The following is a 22,570-nucleotide window of genomic DNA, read 5'->3' on the forward strand; positions in this document are numbered from 1 at the left end:
GGAACACCCTTCGTCCATATGGAAATGAGGTCCTTATACTCTCAGCTCTTTAAAAATAAAGGAAAATTAACTGCAATCCTTTTTGTCCTACCTTTGTCTTCACCTTGTTACTGACTACTGTATATTTATAAATACTTTCAGATCTTGTCAAAATTGCACGAAGGAAAGGAGAGTCACCTCTTTTTAATTTTTTAGGGAAACGACTCTGAAAACAAATAGTCACCAGCAGATGAAAGAAACGTAGTCTACGCAAGTGATAATATTCAAAATGCTCAGCCATAAAAATAAAGGCCTTTTATTTGGTTTTTCTGTGCCATTACAGGAACACGTGGCAACACCCTTGAACCCATGGTGACCTGTGCCCACACCCACACCTGCTGCGGCGTCTGCTGAGAAGCCGAAGTGTCACCACACAGGCCGGCCCCGCCAGGACTCAGCTCTACCTGGGGTCATGGGGTCACCTTCTTGTAGGTGACGTGCAGATGCTGAGTCAGGGGCTGCGTAGTGGTTGCCATGGAGACCGTCTGTTCAAGTTTGCCTTCGGAATTCAGCCTGAATTTTCGGGTAATCTGAGCAGAACAAAACAAATACAAAACACCTTAATTTTACCTTCCAAAGATTCAACAACCTCTGAGGTGCCACCACAGGCCACACGCTCCCGCGGCAGCTGCAACGTTTCACCTCAGTGGTCAGGGGCTTGTGAGCCAGGCAGTGTCCCCGCCAGGGGGTGCCAGACACTCGGCCGGCAGCCGTGACAGGCGTCCTGAGCCCTGGCCCGCGCCCTCTCCCTGCCGCTCAGCTGTTCCCAAAAGACCGAGGTGAGCACGGGCGTCAGTCTCGCCGTCTGACTAGGGGCCGACTGTCCGGCGCGTCCCTCTCCACACAGCTTGAACTGATGTCAGATGTGTTCTCAGAAGACTCGGTACCAGCACTTTTGGAACCCCCGATTCATCAGGGCCAATTACGGCAGCTGTTTCTAACAGGAACACAGATGTGCAGCATCCGAGCCCCCGATGAGAAAACGGGTTTGCCTGGAATGTCTGTGAGCAGAGGGTGAAAGCCCGACGACTGTGGAAGCCGCCTCCAGGGCTGGCTACCTGGCGCCAGAACTGGCAGGGGTGGGGGCCCACGAGCGCCAGAACCCGTGCTGGCCAGGCCCCAGCGACCGTCGGGCAGGAAGAGAGGAAAGCCAGATTCCAGAGCCTGTTTAAAGCAGCCAGGCTGCAAGGCCAAGGCCTCAGGGGGAAGTGCGTGCAGGGGAGAGACCCAGCTCAGAGCAGCCGTCCCCTCTCAGAGGCCACCCAGAGGCTGGCGAGCCGGGTGGGTGCGCCCGACCCACGGGGCTGCACGGCACGGGGCACCCCCTGGAACCGCTAGAAGGAGGCGTCTAGAAGGAGGGGTCGCGGAAAACCGCCCGGCTGTCGGTCAGGACCCCCTCAGGGCCACACCCCAGGAGTAAGAGTTCCCCAGAAACAGACTGGGAAGTCCAGTTTCAAAGTAGTGCTGTCTCTGTGGACAGGATCTGCCCTTCCTGAACAAACCAGCAGAAGTGCAAGAACTGCCCTTTGGTGGGAGACAACATCAAACAAGGCCTCAAGTCACCCACGGTTTTCACACGCGATGTCTAGAATTCAAGAAATTCAACAGAAGGGATGGAAACTAGAAGACAATGGAAGGACACCTTCAAAGCAATGAAAATAACTGTCCCCCTGGCAATCTGGCTGCAGTGAAAATACCTTTCAAAAGTGAAGGCAAAATAAAGACATTTTTAGACAAAAAATTCACAGAGAATTCACCGCCAGCAGGACTCCCCTTCTTTACACAAAACACTAGAGGAAGTTCTTCAGGTTTTAAGGAAAAGGGTGGAAGCAGAGATGCAGGAACGAAGGAAGAGCAGCAGGAGGGGTGAACGCGTGGAAAACCGTGAGGAACCCGAGGCTGGAAGTGAGGGTGAGCTGTCACGTATCCAGCCTCGTGGGGTCTCGTGCGCATGCGTAGCTACCACACGGGACGGCAGACGCAGAGGCGGGAGGCGGACACAGAGTCAGCGTCCCACGTCCCTGCTACTCGGTGGGCTCCGGGCACCAGCCCCACCTGGGCGGCTGCTGGAAATGCAGGGTCTCAGGCTCCGCCCCAGACCCGGTGCCTCAGAATTGCCACCCTGAGCCCCAGGGACCACCCCGCGTGGTGGTCCGAGCGGCCCTGTCCTAAGGTCCTTGCCACCGTCCACAGGTGTCAAAGGTCAACGCGCTGTCCTCGCCACGGTAACCGCTGAGGACGGGAGAGGGCTGCAGAGAGCAGGACAGGGTGGGGGGGGGCACAGCCCCAGACGAGGCGGCAAGCGGGCCAACATTCTCACACTGGGCTCGCTTCTTCAACTCCACAGCCTTTGTTCTGGAATTTAATTGAAAAACAAAGTCAAGGCTCTTACCCTTGAGACCACTGTGCAGAGGAAGCAGAAGTGCAGCAGAGAGAAACAAAGCCCGCGTTGCCCGCGCCACGGGCCACGCGCTCAGCTTCCGCAGGACAGCGGCCGCCTGGACTCAGAGCCCGCGGCCCTTGGGGGGCCCGCTCCCCGGACGCCCCACCGCCGACGCGGGACACGGGCTCTCGCCCTCACGCCGGACGCCCGGCGCCACACGTGCCGGGGCAGCGCGGGCGGGGGCAAGGGAAATGCCTCCCCGGGGACCCGACGGCGGGCCCCCCGCGCCCCGTGAGCCTTTCCACGTTACAGGGGAGACACTGCGTATCTCTCACACGGAGCCCGCCCGACGGGCCGAGGCTGCGGTCACCCCCGAAAAGCCGCCCCTGAGGACGGACGACCTGGCTTCCGGTGCGGCCCTGCACCCCCCGTGCCGCCTCCGCGCTGCTGCTGGCCACGCCGCGAGGACGCAGCCCATTTCACCGCGCGCTGAACCGAGGGCCGCCTCTCCCTCGGCCTTCGGCTCTGCCTCTTCGTACCGAAGTCCGTGAACATCCGGTAACAGCCACCGGGTGGCAAGACGCAGGGCAGCAGAAGGCGGGAGACGGTCACGGGGGAGACCCCACGGCGGAGACGCTGGTCCCCCACGACCTCCGCAGGTCCCAGCGAGAGGCTGTGTGAGGGCTGCCCGGCCGCCGCAGCACACGCTCGGGGCTGTGTCCAGCGTGGTGCCCTCAGCGACGACACGGCTCCTGCAGCGTGCCCCCGTGCCCGGGAACCACCTGTTAGGTTCCTCTGGGCTTGGCGGCCTCTTGGATGAAATTTCTTGTGCTATTTTCCTCTTCAAATGAAAGTTATTTGGAAGAACTTAAAGTTGAGGCAGGTCGTAGATGGCATCGCTCAGGCTCAGAACCAGACCTCTCGCGGCACCCACGGCCTCTGCTGGCAGTGATCCCGAGGTCACGCCACGTCTACCCTGAGGATGAGAATCCACCTGAGCTGCAGACTGACCCTCGTTTAAACAGGCGTAAACAAGGTGGGGCTGGAAGCAACTGATTGCCTTTAAACCGTCAACGCGGAGCCTGTCGGGGCCACTGGGTAAGCGGAAGCTGCGGGGGCCGCATTCTGGAGAGAAGCCCGCACAGCTGGGGCCCAACTCCCACGGCAAAGGCAGGTTAGGAGGCCAAGGAGCCTCTGAACACAGGGACAGAGGCCATCTTGACAACAACACGAGTTCTTACTTTAGCCAGGTGTGCTCACTTTTCCTCGACTGCACAGACCAAAGAGGAATATTACTGCAGAGAGAAGCTTGATGTGAGAACTTCTTGATGTTTTAATGATTTCTCAAACTGTTTTTTTTTTCTTGTTCCTGTTATGTCTTTTCCAGTAGGGAAAAGGTGGAGAAGGAAAGGCCAGGAGAGAGTAAGATGGATTTGACTTTGTTTTAGGTCCTAAAATAAAAAAACCGAGAAGCCACCCCATACAACACTTGAGGCATCAAGGAGGGGGCTGAGTCACGAAGAAAGGGGCTGAGTTTGATAAACAAGGACATCAGGACACTGTTGGAGAATTACAGACAGTGCAGGCCTCACGTTTCTCTCACTGACTTGCAAGGGGGAGGGGATGTATGTATATGTACCGCTGACTCACTTCACTGTACAGCAGAAGCGAACACGACATGGTACAGCAACTCTACTCCAGTTAGAAAAAAAAAGAATTAGAACAGGTGCAGGCTGCATGCTGCCAATACCGGCTCCTTTCCCCTCCTTTGCCCCCTGCTTTATTGAGATATAACTGACATGTAACACAGTATGGGTTTAAGTTGAAACATGATGATTTGATACATGTGTATATGGCGAAATGTTTACCGCAATAAGGTCAGTTAATACATCCATCACCTCACAGTTATGTCTTTTTCCTCTTAGCAAATTTCACTAATACAACAGAGCCCTGTCAACTCTAGTGCCGCACTGTCCATCTTACACCTGGACGTTCACACCCACTGAGCAACACCTGCCCATTTCCCCCACCTGAGCCCCCGTAACCAGCATTCTACTCTGTTTCTGTGAGTTTTCTTTCTTTTTTTAAAATTTCACATATACTGGGCTGGCCAAAAAGTGCCTTCGGTGTTTAAGTAAAAATAAAAGACACATTTTTCATTTTTACCAAGAACTTTATTGAACGACGTTTTCACCCTTTTGTTCCACTACCTTCTGCCATTTTTCAGGCACCTTCATAATCTCACCTTCCCAAAACTTTTTACCTTTTTGAGCAAAGGACTGTTCCAGGTGCTTTTACAGTCTTCAAGGGAATTGAAATTTTTTCCATTAAGAGAATTTTGTGAAGACCTAAATAAATGGAAATCCGAAGGTACAATGTCTGGTGAATACGATGGATGAATCAGAACTTCCCAGCCAAGATGTAACAGTTTTTGCCTGGTCATCAAAGAAACATGCGGTCTTGCATCATCCTGATGGAAGATTATGCATTTTCTGTTGACTAATTCTGGACACTTTTTGTTGAGTGCTGCTTTCAGTTGGTCTAATTGGCAGTAGTACTTGTTGGAATGAATCGTCTGGTTTTCCAGAAGGAGCTCATAATACAGGGACTCCCTTCCAGTACCACCATATACACAACATCACCTTCAGACCGGACTTTGGTGTGGTTGGTGGTCGTTTATTTCCCTTGCCCCATGATCTCTTCCCTTCCACATTATTGTACAGTATCCACTTTTCATCACCTGTCACAATTTGTTTTAAAAACGGAACACTTTCATTACATTTAAGTAGAGAATCACACGTGGAAACACGGTCAAGAAGGTTTTTTTTTGCTTAACTTACGTGGAACCCAAACATCAAAGTGATGAACATAACCACGCTGGTGCAAATGATTTTCAGCGCTTGATTTGGATATTTTGAGTATGTCGGCTATCTCCCGCGTGGTATAACGCTGATTGTTCCTAATTAATGTCTCGATTTGATCACCATCAACTTCAACTGGTCTACCCGACTGTGCAGCATTGTCCAGCGAGAAATCTCCAGCGTGAAACTTTGCAAACCACTTTTGACACGTTTGATCAGTCACAGCACCTTCTCCATATATGGCACAAATCCTTTTTTTGCATTTCGGTTGCATTTTTACCTTTCTTGAAATAATAAAGCATAATATGCTCAAAATGTTGCTTTTTTCTTCCATCTTCGATATTAAAATGGCTATACAAAAATTCACCAATTTTGATAAGTATTTACTTATTTATTTATTTGGCTGCATTGGGTCTTTGTTGCTGCGCTCGGGCTTTCCTCTAGTTGTGGCGAGCGGGGGCTACTCTTCGTTGCGGTGTGCAGGCTTCTCATTGCAGTGGCTTCTCTTGTTGCAGAGCACGGGCTCTAGGCACACAGGCTTCAGTAGTTGTGGCACGCAGGCTCAGTAGTTGTGGCTCGCAGGCTCTAGAGGGCAGGCTCAGTAGTTGTGGTGCACAGGTTTAGTTGCTCCACAGTATGTGGGATCTTCCCAGGTCAGGGCTCGAACCCACGTACCCTGCATTGGCAGGCGGATTCTTAACCACTGTGCCACCAGGGAAGTCCCAATAAGTCTTTTTATAAATGCACGCTGGTATGACAGCTGTCACGCACAATCTAACAAAATTGTTTTGAATGAAGTTAAAGACAACTAAGTGCTAGTAGAGCCCTCTTAAGGAAAAAAATGAACGAACATTTTGGCCAACCCAATACAAAACATTCCAGAAAGAAATTAAAGAAGACATAAATAAATGGAAACACATCCCATGTTCATGGATTGGAAGACTTAATATCATTAAGAAACAAATACTACCCAAAGAGACCTACAGAATTAACAAAATTCAAATCTAAATGCCAATGATATGTTTTGTAGAAATAGAAAAATCCATCCTAAAATTCATATGGCATCTCAAGGGACTCTCAACAGATTTCAAAACTTACTACAGAATGACAGTGACCAAAACAGCGTGACACTGGCATAAAAACAGACATATAGACCAATGGAACAGTTTTGAGAGCCCAGAAATAAATCCTTGCATATGTTATCAAATGATTTTCAACCATGTTGCCAAGACCATTCAATGAGGAAAGGACAGCCTTTTCAATAAATGGTGCTGGAAAAACTGGATATCCCCTCGCCAAAGAATGAGACCGTACCCTTACCTAACATTAATACAAAAAACGAGTGAACAAAAAAACCCCTCAAAACGAATCACAGCCTTGAAGGTAAGAGCTAAAACTATAAAAACTCTTAGAAGAAAACATAGGGAAAGTGTAATGACATCGGATTTGGCAATGCTTTCCTGGATACCAATTTATAACCAATGAAGAAAAAGCAGACAAACTGTAATTCATGAAAATTAAAAACTTTTGTGCATCAAAAGATACTATTTACAGAGAAAAAATACAACCCACAAAATAAGAGAAATATTTGCCGATCATATATCTGATAAGGGATTCATAAACAGAATAACAGAGAACTCCTAAAATTCAACAACAGCAAAAACAAAAAACAAACAACCCAATTCAAAAATGGGCAAAGGATTTGAATAGACATTTTTACAAAAATGATATACAAATGGCCAAGAAGCACATGAAAAGTTGCTCAATATCGCTATCATTTAGGGAAATGCAAATCAAAACTACAATGAGATACCACCTCACACCCATTAGGATGAGTGATATCAAAAAACCAGAAAACAGCAAATGATGAGAATGCAGATAAATTGGAACCCCTGTGCACTGTTGATGGGAATGTAAAATGGTGCAGGTAAAGTGATTGTGCACTGTTGATGGGAATGTAAAACGGTGCAGGTAAAGTGGCGGGTCCTCAAAAAATTAAAAATAAAATTAACCACGTGACCCAGCAATTCCTCTTCTGGGTATACACCCCAAAGAACTGAAAGCAGGTCTTGAAGAGATATCTGTACACCCATGTTCACAGCAGCTTCATTCACAATAGCTAAAAGGTGGAAGCAACTCAGTTATCCATTGATGGATGAATGGAAAAGCAAATGTGGTCCATCCATACACTGGAATACTACTGAGCCTTAAAAAGGAGGGAAATTCTGACCCAGGCTACAACATGGATGAACCTTGAGGACATTGTGCTCAGTGAAATAAGCCAGATGCAAAAAGAAAAATAACTGTATGATTCCACTGATGTGAGGTACCTAAGAGGTCAAAATCAGAGAGATGGAAAGTAGAGAAGTGGCTGCCAGGGGGTCAGGGGAGGAGAGGACAGGGAGCTACTGTTTAGTGGGCCCGAGTTTCAGTTTTGCAAGGTGAATGTGTTCTGGAGATGATTAACAATGTGAATATATTTAAGTGTAACCTTAAAAATGGTTAAGATAATTAAGTTTTATGTATCTATTTTTCCACAATAAAAAATACTGAAGAAGAAAAAAAAGTTGGGGGTGAAATAAACTCAAAAGAAATATTGCCAGACCTATACTACAAGAAATGCCACTAATGCAGGTTTAGAATGAAGGGAAATGATACCACAGGAAACTCTACAGAAGGAGAAAAGAGCAACACAAAGAGAAACTAAGTGGGTAACTATAAGAGATTACTCCCCTGCACCCCCCACTGTAATTTCTTTGAAAGTCAACCGATTATTTAAAGCAAAAATCCTAGTGTGAAGGTTTATAATGTATGTGGATACTTTTTATATGTAAAAGGTATGATGACAACAGCACAAAAGGAGGATAAATGTAATTCTACACAGCTGTAAGATTAACACACACGTGAAGTGGGAAATGTAACAGTGTATCACTGATTATAAACAGACTTTGATAAATTTAGCATGCATATTGTTAGCCTTAAGTTAACTATTAAAAAAAAGATAGTTAAGCTAATAGAAGAAATAAAACAGAATGCTAAAAATACTTAGTTAACCCAAGAAAACATACTGAAGGAACAAAAGAGGAACAAAGCCAAGAAAGAAGCAGACAAATCAAGAAGGTGGATGTACAACCACCCATACAAATACTTATGTTAAACATAAATGAACCAAATACTCCAATTAACATACAGAATTTTCTGACTAGAGAAAAAAAGCAAGACTCTGTAAGAAATGTACTGTAAGTATAAAGACACAATTTGAATGTGAAAAGGGTAGGAAAAAAGATATACTGTATAAATGATAAGCATAAGAAAGCAGATGCGGTTACATTAGTATCAGACAAAGCAGATTTCCAGGTATAGTATTACAAGCTATAAAGGACATTTCATAAATATAATACATATATCATCTGTATGCATCTAAATTACAGAGCTTCAAAATTATGAAGCAAAGATGGAACCAAAGAAAAGAACTGAAATATCTTCAGTCATAACTGGAGATTTTAATACCTCTCAGTAATTAGATACAACGAAGAACCCCCCCACCCCCAAATCCTCTAGTATATAGAAAATCTGATGACATTATCAATCAGTTTGACCTAACTGGCATTTTCAGTCCACTACAGCCAACAATTGTCAAATACTTATTCATTCTGAGTGCATATGAAATATTCACCAAGTTAGATCATATACGGGGCATAGAATAACTTTCAAACAGACCACGTTCTCTGGGTTTTATAGAATTGAATTAGAAATCAGAAAGAAAGTCCTCCAATAGTTGGAAAATAAGTAACATTCTTCTAAATAATCCTGTTCAAGGAAACAAAATCATTGGAGAAATAAAATATTTTGAGTGAGGATAAAAATAATAAAAATGGGTTAAGGACTTCCCTGGTGGTGCAGTGGTTAAGAATCGCCTGCCAATGCAGGGGACACGGGTTCGATCCCTGGTCCGGGAAGATCCCACATGCCACAGAGCAACTAAGCCTGTGCGCCACAATTACTGAGCCTGCGCTCTGGAGTCTGAGAGCCACAACTACTGAGCCCTTGCACCACAACTACTGAAGCCCATGCGCCTAGAGCCCGTGCTCCGCAACAAGAGAAGCCACCACAATGAGAAGCCTGCGCACCGCAATGAAGAGTAGCCCCTGCTCGCCCCAACTAGAGAAAGCCTGCGCGCAGCAACGAAGACCCAACACAGCCAACAATAAATAAAGAAAGAAAGAAATTTATTTTTAAAAAGGGTTAAATATCAATGATCCAAATTTTTCCTTTAAGAAGCAACCCCCACAAACCAAACAAACAAACAAACAAAAAACAAAACAAAGAGGAAGAAATTAAACCTGGAATGATTAGAATAAAATAAATAATAAGACACAAAAATTTTCCAATTTACGTATTTCAGTAATACATAAATCCGGTAATATAAAAAATGACAGATCATCACAATCAAAAGGGGTTTATCTGAAGAATGCATGGTTGGCTCAACATCAGAAAACCTATTACTGTAATTCATCATGAGCATCTGTCAGAACTTAATACCCATTTATGATTTTTTAAAACTAGCCATACAACCATATATAATAAACAACAAGGATTTACTGTATAGCACAGGGACCTATATTCAATATATTACAATAAACTATAACTGAAAAGAATAAAAAAAAGAATATACACATACATATGCATAACCGAACCACTTTGCTGTACATCAGAAACTAACACAATATTGTAAATCAATTATACTTCAATAAAAAAAAACTAGCAAGCTAACATCACACCCAGTGGTGAAAGACTGAACATCTGCTCCTAAGACAGAGAACAAGGTACCAACGTCTATTCCCACTACTTTTACTGAATACTATACTGGTGGTCCTATCCAGTGCAGTTAATGCAGGAAAAGAAATAAAAGGCATCAGAATGGAAAAGGTACTGTCTATAATAGCAAATGATATGATTGTCTATGCAGAAAATCCTAAGGAATCTGTTAAAAAACTACTAAAATAAATAAGTGAATTTAAGAAGGTTATATAAGATCAATCTACAAATATCAATTTTATTTCCATATACTACAAACAAATAATAGGAAAAATTTAAAAAATCACTTATAATAGCATCTAAAACCATGAAATTAGGAAAAATTTAACAAAATATGTGTACGGCTTGTACATTGAAAACTGCAAAACAATTTAGGGTGGAAAAAACCTAAATAAATGTAGACATTTACCTGATACTGATCACAAGACTAAGTTTGCTGAAGATGGCAGTTCCCCACGTTCACCTAGAAACTCAAGCAATCCCAGTAAAATTTTTTCTAGAAATTCACAAGCTGATTCTGAAATTCATATGGAAATGAGAAAGATCCTGGATAGCCAATTTTGGAAAAAGAAAAAGAAAAAAATTGGGTAACTTATATTACCCGATTTCAAGGATTAATACAAAGCTATCGCAATCAAGACAGCGTGGTACTGCTGTAAAGACAGCTTAGAGATCAATGGGATAGAACAGAGTCCAGGAAAAGAGCCACATAAATATAATGAGTTGATTTTCAATAAAGCCACCTACATACTTCAACAAATTAAGGATAATTTTCTTTTTAAAAAATGGTGCTGGGCGACTTCACTGGTGGCACAGTGGATAAGAATCCGCCTGCCAATGCAGGGGACACGGATTCGGTCCCTGGTCCAGGAAGATCACGTGCCGTGAAGCAACTAAGCCCGTGTGCCACAATTACTGAGCCTGTGCTCTAGAGCCCGCGAGCCACAACTACTGAGCCCACGTGCCGCAACTATTAAAGCCTGTGCGCCTAGAGCCCGTGCTCCACAACAAGAGAAGCCACCACAAGGAGAAGTCTGCGTACTGCAACGAAGAGTAGCCCCCGCTTGCCACAACTAGAGAAAGCCCATGAGCAGCAACAAAGACCCAACGCAGCCAAAAATAAATAAAATTGTAAAAAAATAAAATAAAATAAAAATAAAGAAAATAGTGCTGGCACAACTGGATATCTATCTAGGAAAAAATGAAAGCATCTTGACCCCTACTTCACACCATACAAAAATATAAATTCCCAAATAATAAACCTTAAAGTAAAAGGAGACACTGTAAAAATTCTTGAAGAAAATGCAGGTGAAAGTGTGTGTTAGGCAAAAAATGTTAAGACAGGGCACAAAAAGCACAAACTGTAAGAGAAAAAACTGATAACAGAACTTCATCAAAAGTAAAACATTTTGTTAAAGCAATGAAATGGTAAGTTTTAAGTTGAGAGCACAGTCTTATCAACACGACTACCTGATAAAGGACTTGTGTCCAGAATACGTAACAAACTCTTACAGCTCCAAGATAAGGCAAACAAGCTGCTGGAGAAAAAGGACAAAGGATTTGAACGCTCACGTCATGAAACAAACAATACAACGGCACATAAGCATGTTGAAAGGCTGAGCCACATCACTCATCACTGGGAAAAGGTAATTAACACCTCACTGCAACGCCACTCGGTAGCCACCAGGACGGCCTAAGTTCAAGGCCCAGCCCGGGACAGGGTGTGCGCTGCTGCAGGGCAGGGCTACAGAGTGGCAACAAGAACCACAAAGCACTTAAGACTTCACCATGGAGTGTCCAAGGCCTCTGCGGTTGACGCCATAAAGAAACCAACTTTGGTATCTACTGAAATACACCGAACAAGATCCGAAATCCCTGCAGCGCACCCCCGTGCTGCTGTGCGCGGCTACCTGCGGGGTCTCTGGCGCCCATCACGTGAAAATAAAAGTAAGAGAGACTAACAGTCTACGCGTAAAAAAGGAAAGCTGTGACAGCACAAGAAAATGGAAGAATAATTTTATCCTTTTGGAGCAGAAGACATCTTCCTGAGCAAGAGCCCAAATTCGTACGGCATTTAGGAAAAGACCCCGAGAGGCAACTAGAGAAAGATGTACCGCCTGTGGGTAGAAGACATCGTCAATCAGGCTAACCTAAGTCACCGGATGGCGGTGTTGTCACAGATACAGTAGACGACAGATTGATATCCACAGAACATAAAAAATCTCCCAGAAATCAACAAGAAAATGACACCTCGCAGAAAAACAGGCAATGACTCTGAACATCAAGTATCAGAACAAGAAATACAAACAACCAGTGAGTACGAAGAATGCCCCCTCACTCATAAGTTAAATTTAAAACACCAATGAGATACCACCTTTTATTTATCAGATTAAAAAAATCAGAAATCCTGAAAACACACCGCACTGGTCAAGGAGTAGGGAACAAGGTCCCCCCCATGCAATGCTGGTGGGGACATAACTGTTCAACAAACCTGAGGACAGCCAACCGCGCACGAGCAGGGATAGATAATCACATCACAGCCTGTGTGAGCGCGAGAAAGAACCAGGTGACAGGAGACAGCCAGGCCTCCAGGATGGAGTGCAAAGGCAGGGGTGCCGCGCGGTCCCACCCGGGCTCACCTGCTCCACGTGGGGCTCCTTGGCGAAGGAGATCCTGGCAATGGAGTGGGACGCGATGCACAGCTCCTGCCCGTTCACCTCGCCCTCCTCCACCTCCACGATGCCTGCAAGGGACACCGTCAGTCCACACAGCCTGCCCGGGGCTCCCGGCTGCCCTGCGCTGACCACCATCCTTTGCAATCAAGGGCTCAAACAATCTGAACGTCACGGCCATCGAGGCAATAACTGCCCAGTCACCTGCGATGACCCCCCAGGTATCAAGAGGGAAAAGACACAACTCCTCCTGCAGCCAGGGCAGGTGATCTCTGGGGGTCGCCCTGACCCTGGCCCTCCCACTCCCCCCAGCGATCTGACAGGAGGGACACGAGGCCAGGGGAATGGACGCCCCTCTGGCTGCCCACCGATTTCCAGGCTGCCAACACCCTGGGCAGCTCGGCTGGCCCTGACTGTCCACCTGCTTCCTGGAAGTGAGCGCTCACTTGAGCCAGTGAGCAAGGTTAAGGGTCACGTAGGTGGGTGTTGAGTAATTTCGAATTCATGAACCTGGTTAACTATTTTAGGATGAATTCCCCCTGGGGGCAAAGCAAACTTCCAGACATAACTTTTGCTCCCTGGTCTAGGTACCCCCAGAGCCCCACCTGCATGGGAAGCTGAGCGACAGCACAGATGTGAGCGCAGAGGGCCGGAGCTGAAGCCGGCCTGTTCCCACAGAGCCACTCCCGCAGCCCCCCGCCTGCCGGCCCCCCACTCTCCAGCTCCCCCTGAGCCGTCCAAAGGCCCGACACTGTCCACCCTGAAAGGCACCCACGGGGCCACATCTGCGGTCACATAGACATCGGGGGGCAGATGCCACCCCACCTGCTGGCAGCGCGCAGGGCACGTGGGCGGAAGGCAGGCGGCAAGGGGAGGGAGTACCTGTGTTCTGGGCGCTGACGAAGGCCACCTTGTTGGTGTGGGGCTCCAGGCGGATGAAGCCACACTCCCTGTGCATGGGCTTGTGGGTGTCCGGGTGGAAGGCGTTGAACCTGGACGGGTGATGCGACAGGTGAAGCCCAGGTACCAGGTGCCCACCAGAGCACATGCCAGACTGTGGCCCGCCCCCTCCTCACTTGGCAAGCGTCCCACCCACTGAACGTGAAGCACTGCGTGGAAACACAGACACGTGTAAAGGGCGCCGTGCGGAGGCACGGGAGATGACAGGAGCGGGCACCCCCGCTCCCCCGTCTCTCCTCCCTCCCCATCCTCCCACCAAGGCCTTTTCAGCCCCAGCACCGCACACACTTCTCGGCCTAAGCCCCACCCACACAGTAAAGTCCCAGCCAATGCCAGGCCTTCCCTCTTCTGAGCTATTATCTTGCTTAGGAGCCCAGTTAATTCATAGGGTAGGAGAACAGAGCAGGCGATGAGTCAGCGTCTTATCACCCGGCCACCGCTGCAAGTTCACGGTGGTGGTAAGAGCTGCCCCTCGACCCGAGAGCACCGACTCACAACTTCAACACCAACGCTTACAGTCTCACCAGCACGACGTGGGGGAATCTACGGCCGCTGCCGATGAGCTTCTGACAGGCTGGTGGTGTGGCTACGGCTTACACGCCCTCTTGCGACCACAACCCCTCGCTGAGAAATACTTCTACTACATACACGTAGACCACGACATTGATCAAAATACGTATTTTCTATTCTATTTCATTTTTCTTTAATGTTAGTCACAAAACTGAGTGACCAGCATTAAAAGAAAATTAATTAATGCTAGTCATAAATGTCTCTAATGGGTTACAGCTCATAGTTTAAAAAGACTGCTTTCTATTAGGGGTTATTCTGCATTATCCAGAATTTCCACCTTTTGTTTATGTGCAGGATATTCTTTCCCTTCACCCATTCAGTCAAGAATAATGCAAAAAGGTATGAGACAATGTATCCTCCGCCACCTCCCCACCACCCCACGCCCCGGGGTGCCCCCACCTAGCCGCCCTGCCCTGCGACCCGCTTCCTCAGGAGTGGCAGGGAAAAGCTTTGCTGCACGCTACGAATCTGAGAGCCACGATACACCAGCTTCTCTGAGCCCTCGGCTGGCTCAGGGGTAGGACTAAATGAAAGCCGGGCCCGCTATTTTCAGTAATCTTGGGGTGACTGATTTCCACACAGGAATACCGCAGGAGATGAAGGATTTAATTGAGCACACGCACTTATCTCCACGTTTGGATTACCGAGCCTGAGATTCTGTGGTCACCTTCACGTTGTCTAAGACACAAGAAGGTACCATTTCCATCCAGTGTGTGTCTCAGGTGCCGGTGCAGGGCAGGAAGAGGGCACCTTTCGGAAACAGACCACCAGGTGCCCTCTGTACCTTCCCACCTGGCGTTCACCTGTCTCATCTCAGAGAGCAGCGCGGCGGGCGGACTCACGAGAAGTTCAGCATGGGCTGGCCCACGTGCGAGATGTGCACCTCCTCCAGGTAGTGGAAGGGCTGCAGGGTCGGGAAGGTCCCGGCTCCCGGCGGGTCTGACAGCCAGGTGCCCAGCATCCAGGACAGCGGCTCCACCACGGGGTTCATTTTGGGGGGCTCTGAGGATGGAAGGAAGAGGGCGTCAGCGGCTGCCGCCAGCGGTCCCCGGGGAGCTTTGTGCGGATACTCACACTCCGTACTGGGGCAGGCCCCAGTCACTGCAGCTCACCCTGCGGGGCCCTGAACACGCCACCAGCCACCTGTCAAGAGGGGGAGAAAAAGGCCAAGCAATTAGCAAACGTCACCTTGCCAGATGCAGCTTTGGAGCCCTGCAGCAGCCCGACACAGAGAAGAGAAGGAGAGGGCCTGGAGGGCAAGGAGAGCCCAGAGGCCCCGGGGCCTCTGAGGAGGGCTGGGAAAGCGGCAACGCCAGGCCCCACGCCGGGTGAGCGTGCCCTGGCACGGCGGCCTGGCGATGGAGGTGAAGGGCAGAAGGAAGATGCGGGGAGCGGAGCGGGGGGCTTCGGGGCCAGCAAGACGTGAGAGCGCACGGTGCGGGCGAGACGCGACTGTGGACTCAGCTTCCCGGGAGAAGCCGAGGGTCTGCCCCAGTGGCTCCCGGTGGGCCTCCTTTAGACCATTACCCAGACGGAAAGGACCCTCAGAAGGACCCACCGTCACTGAAGAGTGAAGGACGACAGCAAGGCCTTGAATGGGGAGGAGCCAGGTGGCAAGGCCCCAGCGACAGGACCGCGGGCGAGGGTCAGGTGGCCGCTCCCACTGCCAGGGGCTCCCAGGCAGCAAGCCCAGCCCCACGCCCCAGTCCTACCGGCCAGCAGTCAGGGGATGGAGGCTGACTAAGGACCACGTGCTGCTGAGCAGCTTTTCAGAAACGGGCTCACGCGATTCTCACGCCCGCCGTGTACGGTGGACTCGCCCTGAGACCACGGGAAGGCGGGGCTGGCGCCCGCACCTGGCCCACCGGGGGCACAGGGACAGGTGGTCTGAGTCCCAGATGCAGCCAAAGTGCTCCTCCCGGTACGCCTGCTTCCCACACCCTGTCACGCCTCAAACCCAAGTGCTTTCAGGCAAACAGTGCAAGCAATACTAAGCAAAAGCAGAAGAGGAGAGAGGCCGGTGTCAGCTGAGCCGCGTGGGAGGCTACACTACTTTTTTTTCTTGGCCGCACCATGGGGCTTGCGGGATCTTAGTTTCCCTACCAGGAGTCGAACCCGGGGCCCTGGCAGTGGAAGTGCGGAGTCCTGACCACTGGACCACCAGGGAATTCCCAAGGCCACACTACTGATTTCTGGGTTCTATCAACAAGCTCCAAAATGCCAGAGCAAAGGAACCCGCTCCCCAGTCACACACACCAAGGGGACGGGAGTTCCGGAAGCATCTCGGCCTCTAAAATCACACAACCTTCGACTAGATTGAAAGCTGTCTGGGAGAATGACACCCAGGGGAAAAGGAGCTCGAAGGGCTCTGGTGGTGGAGAAGCGACAGACAGCATCTAAGAACAACTGGGGACCACGGAGGAGGGCCGAGCTCCCGGCCAGGCCTGGGCATGCGGCGCAAACCAGAGGGTGGGGAACAGGGTCACACCTGTGACTTCTGAGCCTCACGAGGCAAAAAACGGGCAGGCTTCGGGGGGTGGGGCGGGGTGAAACTCCCCTTCTTCTCCAACCTGGCTATCTCTTCCGGTACTTCCTTTTCAAACTGCCCGTGGAAAGTTAGAAAGCGAGGATGGCAACACCGGAGCCTTGACTCATCAAACCTTCATAATTAGACAGCAAAAGAAATTTACATCAGGCTTCTAGTTACAATCTTTGATGGAAGCAAAGAACAGAGCTTCCGAATCATCAGTCTGGGCTCCAGCAGACCCTGCTGCTGCTGACTCTCGGGGACGCATGGCTCATTCATTCACCCGTGCTACGTGCCACACGATCGTCCAGGGAGAGGGGCCCAGCAGCCAGCGGACGGGAGACAGACACTCGTCCCGGCGAGGGGAGCCGGCTGGACACAAGGAGAAGCAGAAGGGGTGGAACCTCCCAGACACTAGGTGATGAGCCAGAAAGGGACCTGGGGGCTGTGGGGACCTTCTGCGATCTTACTAAGCGGGGCAAGTTTGGCCCATGGTGGGCGGGGAGCAGAGCCCGCGCTGGGGACTGGAGCCGGCGTCTGCTCGGGGGGGCGGACAAGCTGCAGACACAAGTTCCCGCAGACACAAGGCGGGCTGGCCTTGCTGGGCAGGAACAGGCAGCCAGCGTGGCTGGGGAGGGCCGGCTGGGAGAGCCTTGTGAGCCCCTAGAAGGGCTCCGGCCTTGACTCTGAGCAGAGCCTGGAGGTCTGAGCAGAAGGGCCGAGGCCTCTGGCTGCAGGAAGCAGCTGGTGGTAGAGGAGGGTGGCCCCCGCGGCCGCGAGGGAGGCGGCACGAAGGGTAGGAAGCCACGACCGGGCGGCAATCCTGCCCTCGGAGCACCCGAGAGAGACGGAAACACGCCCACCCAAGACCTGAACACGAGGCTCATCTGGGACACCCCAAATGTCCTCCAACGTCGAGGGAATCAACAGATCACGCAGACACAGAGTGCAACTTGGACACAAAAAGGAGGGAAGCTCTGGGCTTCCCTGGTGGCACAGTGGTTAAGAATCTGCCTGCTAATGCAGGGGACACGGGTTCGAGCCCTGGTCCGGAAGGATCCCACATGCCGCAGAGCAACTAAGCCCGTGTGCCACAACTACTGAGTCTGCGCTCTAGAGCCCACAAGCCACAACTACTGAGCCCACAAGCCACAACTACTGAGCCCGCGTGCCACAACTACTGAGCCCGCGTGCCACAACTACTGAAGCCCGTGCACCTAGAGCCCGTGCTCCGCAAGGAGAGAAGCCACCGCAATGAGAAGCCTGTGCGCTGTAACCAAGAGCAGCCCCCGCTCGCCACAACTAGAGAAAGCCCGCACGCAGCAAAGAAGACCCAACGCAAACAAAAATAAATAAATCTAATAAATTTTTTTTTTAAAAAAGGAGGGAAGCTCTAGATGAGGACGACCTTGAAAACGTGGACGACCTTGAAAATGCACGCTGAGCGAGAGAAGGCGGACGCTGAAGGCCACTCGGTGCACGATCCAATTTGTAGGAAATGCCAGAAGGGCAGGTCCACAGAGAAAGCAGAGCAGCATTCTGCACAGCAACACGGGTGGCAGGCTCCCCAGGGACGCGGGGAGGGAACGCGGATCCGAGGATCCTGAGGCCACCAGAGCCCTGCCTGCTGTCCAGGTACAGGCCGGGCCATCCAACACTGAGCCTGTGAAAGGTGGCTGGTCCGCTGAGACACGCTCTAAGTGTAAGACACACACTGAATTTCAAAAACTCAGTCCAAAAAAAGGAACTTCACGTAAATCAGCAATTTTCAAGTATTGGTGGTTACACGTTGAAATAATAATGTTTTATATAATATTGAGTTAAATAATTTACTAAAGTTAACTTCACTTGTTTCTCTTTACCTTTTTAATACGTTTAGTAGAAAATTTAAAATTAGGTAGGAACTCATGCCACATTCCTGTTGACAGCACTGGAAAGGCCAGTTTTCAACACCCAGGGAATGCTGTCCTGTGAGTTCTCCCTGAGGGTGTTCCTAGAAGATGGGAGATGGTGGCAGAGGAGTTGCAGTAAGTCCTGAACACGTTCCACGGGACAGCAGAGGTGAGCACAGGGCATGGGTGGGGGGTGCCCCAGCGGCACACAGAGACCGCGGGAGGAGTGGGAGCCCGGGGGGCAGGGCAGGCCGGCCGGTGGCCCCGAGGCTGCCCAACCAAGAACAGACCATGCGGGAAAGATTTACTTTAAAAACAAAACACAGCAGGCACACTATAAAGCACTAAGAACTAACACCAAACGCACCTGAAGTCACATGTTGAAAGAAAAAGCTCTTCAGAATGAATCACAAAGCAAGATCCTCAACACTTGCTGTAAACAAGAGATACAAAGGCAAGCAGCAGGAAATCAGGCGTCATGACCCTAAAATCAGGTAAAATGAAGTTCAAGCCAAGACGCATTCAAGCAGACAAGGAACAGCTTCTCAGAATGCGAAGGGCGCAGGTCACCGTGGAGATTATGTGTGAATACGCATGCACCAAATGCCGGCAGCAATGTTTATAAAGCAGAAATTACTGAAGACGCTCAGATGTTGATAGAAAGAAACTAAAGGAAATCTCCATTCATGTCTCTCTATGTCCAAGTGAATAATATTCAAATAATGAAATAGAAAGCCTATACAATATAATTAATGAGGTGGTTCTGACATACACTGAACTTTGTAGCTTAAAACTAAAGAATACTCCTTCAAGTTCCTCTGAAAGACTCGTGAAGACTTACCTTATAAGGGGTCAGAGAAAACCTGTAAGTTTCAAAAAACTGAAAAGAGTTCCCACCATACTGTCCGATCACAATGAGAGACTAGAAATTAAAACAGTACAGATATTCCTTAAAAACATGTCACGAAAGAGACGCCAGACACAAAAACGTACACATTCCACGACTCCACTTGTAAGAACGTCTAGATCAGGCCCGCGGATCTACGGGAGGGGAGTCAGGAGGCACAAAAGAGCCCAGGGGAGCTGGCTGAGGGGTCTGCACCCGTCAAACCTCATCCAGGGGACACCTAAGCTGTCTCACTCATGTAAATGCTACCTCAGTAGAAACGTTAGGAGGTGAAACTTCCGTGAAACAAACAGGCATCAAAAGAAAGCAGAGACGCCCACCTTTCCCTGGCCTGCTGGCTGTGCGACAGCAGCATGGGGCGGCCTCGCCTCCTGGGTCTCGGGTCCCCGCAGGGGGACTGCTGCCCCGCAAGGACGGGCTCTCTGTTGCAGGTATTCTGGTATTTTAAGAGAAACCAGAAATATTGACTTTGGGGGTAAAATATCCCGGTTTCTAAACATGTGTTCAAATTAAAACAAGAACAGGCTGTGGTGAGTCCCACCCCCTCGTCCCCAGCGGTCCCGGTCCATGAGCTGTCACAGCCTTGGCCTCACGACACAGGGCTTGTGGAGGGCCCGGCGCTCCCCTGGCCCCAGGGTCAGGGCCCGTGAGTGCCCCCCTCGCGGCCTCTCGTCCCTTCTCTCTTCCAGCCTGAGTGAGAGGCTGGTGACACCAGCGACCCCCCTGCAACCTGAACCAATGGCTTCCAGAGTGTCAAGGGACATTGCAGCTGCCCTCAGCTGGGTTTCTAAGTGAGGAAGGAGCTTTCTGCACTGTCTGAGATGCACAGGGAGCTGCTCTGGACACAGGGACGCTGCCCGCGTATGGACAGGCCCGCTGCCCTGACGTCAACACGAAACGAGCAGCCTGAACAGTGCAGGAGGAGGAGCCCCAGGGCCTGCCGGGAGAGGCCTGTAAGGACCGGCTGTGGCGGCCCACGGGGAGGGGCGCACAGCCGGTCCAGCGGGGGAACGGGCTGCAGAGCCTGTGAAGTCTGCTGCAGGGGTGCTCCGCCGTCCCCAGCCCCCAGGGGCCCAGGGACTCGCCGCGACACTGGCACCTGGAAGGTGGGGGGAGGCGGAACAAAGACGCATTAAAGATGGACCTGGGGGGTCTCCACTGCACCCTCGTTTGCTAGGAGGCAAGAGAGGATGTTTCTATAAGAAACTCCAGCAAGACGCAGGAACTGCCTCAGGGACGCGGAGACGAGACAGGAGGAGCACAGGTGGGAAAGGGTTCCACGGAGGGTCCTCTGAAGGGACAAGAGCCCAGCTGCTCTCGAATGGGTGGGACGGGCCATGGGGGCGGCTGGCCGACATACGCAGAGCCCAGCTCGTCCCGGGAGAGTTGGGCTGGAGGGCCTGAGGCGGGCCCGGACCGCGCGGTGTACACCTGCAGGGTCGTGGGACGAGATGGCAGCGCTGGCCGGCGGCCCACCACCACTGGTCCCGCCTGCCCTCCTCGTTCCGGGGTAGCGGCCCCGGGCCGGGTCTGAGCGAAGGCTACCACCCACCAGGCTCAGGCAGGGGAGGAGCTGGGTGTGCAAACCGCAGCCAGGTGAGGCGAAAGGCGGGGCTGACCAGTCCCGGGGATGGGGACCAGGGAGGTGGCCAAGGGGACTGAGGGTGGAAGTCAGACACCTGGAGGAGAGTTGCCAAAACCAGAACATGGGAAGCGAGGCTTAAGATGTGACGTAGGTTAGGGAGTGAATGAGGACAGAAGGTGGGGGGGGCGGGGGCGGGGGGAGAAGTCCAGGTGCGGCTGGCGTCCTGGGGGGTTGGCACTGTCAGGGCGGCGGTGTGGGCCACACGAGCCAAGGTGGACACTGCCACCAGCACGGGTCAGAACCACCAAAGAGGCGGACTAAGCCAGGCACAGGCCCCTGGACAGAGGGTGGCAGGGTGCTTCGGGAAGAGCAGGCAGGGTGGGGTGACTGCTGAGGGCCTTGCTCCCCGCCTCCAGGAGACTCAGCCCCACACGCGCTCATCTGCGGACTCGGCAGGGCCGGATGGTGCACACGAGGCCATGTGGAGCCTTCCCGAGCCGAGGTTCCTTGAGTCCTCGGGAAACAGAACCCTCGCTCAGGTGTCGGCTGTCGCTGAGCACGGAGCTCACCTGTGATGGACACTGTCATCACACTGAGAAAGTGGAAGGGGCAGCAGTGTGTTTATAAGACTGCATAGTAAAAAAGACTAGAAAATTCTAAGATGACTCTTCTTTTAAAAGCCAGAAGAAATACTGTGAGTAGAAATGGAGCACTTGCTTGGAAAGGAAGGGGCACGCTGTTAAATAAACGTCAGGAGACTCCTGGTGCGGCCCGAGCGCACGGTTACAACCCAGAAGGTCCGACACCTGGCTCTGCTCCGAGAAACGCTTCAAATCCAGTCCTCCTGGGCTGCTGTCACTTGCTCTTAATCGTAATGAACTTCACCGTGGACAACAGTCAACAGGTGGGCGTGGGCAAGTCCCCGAAGGTTGGCTGCCCCGCCCCTGCCCCCGCCCCCACGCCGAGCTGCCACCGCTGGGGAGCCACTGCCAGCTCCTTGTGTGCACTGAAGTGTTGCAGGGCAGAAAGACCAACAGGATACTTCTAAAATCCAAAGGTCAAGTGACATGAGCCTATACATATGCCAGAATCCATCCAACTATATCCTTAAGATTTGTGTATTTAACTCTAAGTTATACTTCATTAGAGAAACAAAAATAAAATGAATTTAAAAGTCAAACAAATGAGAAGTATAATAAATAGGAAATCTAGCCTACTTGCCACTTTCAACCTCTTCAAGTAAACCAGACAGGCTTTTCTATGCATTTTTTTCCCCCGATTTGATTTTTCTTTTATTAAGATCTCAACCAAAATGCAAAAACAAAAATTTAAATTTTCTCCAAGAAATTTAAATTT

The 22,570-nt window shown here is 50.3% G+C and overlaps 1 protein-coding gene across 3 annotated transcripts in view; it reads right to left on the minus strand.

Moving 5' to 3' along the window:
• Positions 1 to 279: 279 nt before the first annotated feature.
• THAP4 (THAP domain containing 4) overlaps positions 280 to 22,570 on the minus strand; it is a gene marked incomplete at its 5' end in the record, with an annotated part of 41,679 nt that continues 19,388 nt past the window's right edge. For all 3 annotated transcript variants that reach the window (XM_082466498.1, XM_082466499.1, XM_082466500.1), the window contains 4 exons: positions 280 to 569; positions 12,741 to 12,844; positions 13,656 to 13,765; positions 15,146 to 15,305. In XM_082466498.1, coding sequence (XP_082322624.1) covers positions 450 to 569; positions 12,741 to 12,844; positions 13,656 to 13,765; positions 15,146 to 15,305 — 494 coding nt within the window. In that variant the 3' untranslated portion in view covers positions 280 to 449. The remainder of the gene's footprint in view (positions 570 to 12,740; positions 12,845 to 13,655; positions 13,766 to 15,145; positions 15,306 to 22,570) is intronic.

This window comes from Balaenoptera physalus, assembly GCF_965194825.1.
Source record: "Balaenoptera physalus genome assembly, chromosome: 6".
NCBI classification, from domain to species: Eukaryota; Metazoa; Chordata; class Mammalia; order Artiodactyla; family Balaenopteridae; genus Balaenoptera; species Balaenoptera physalus.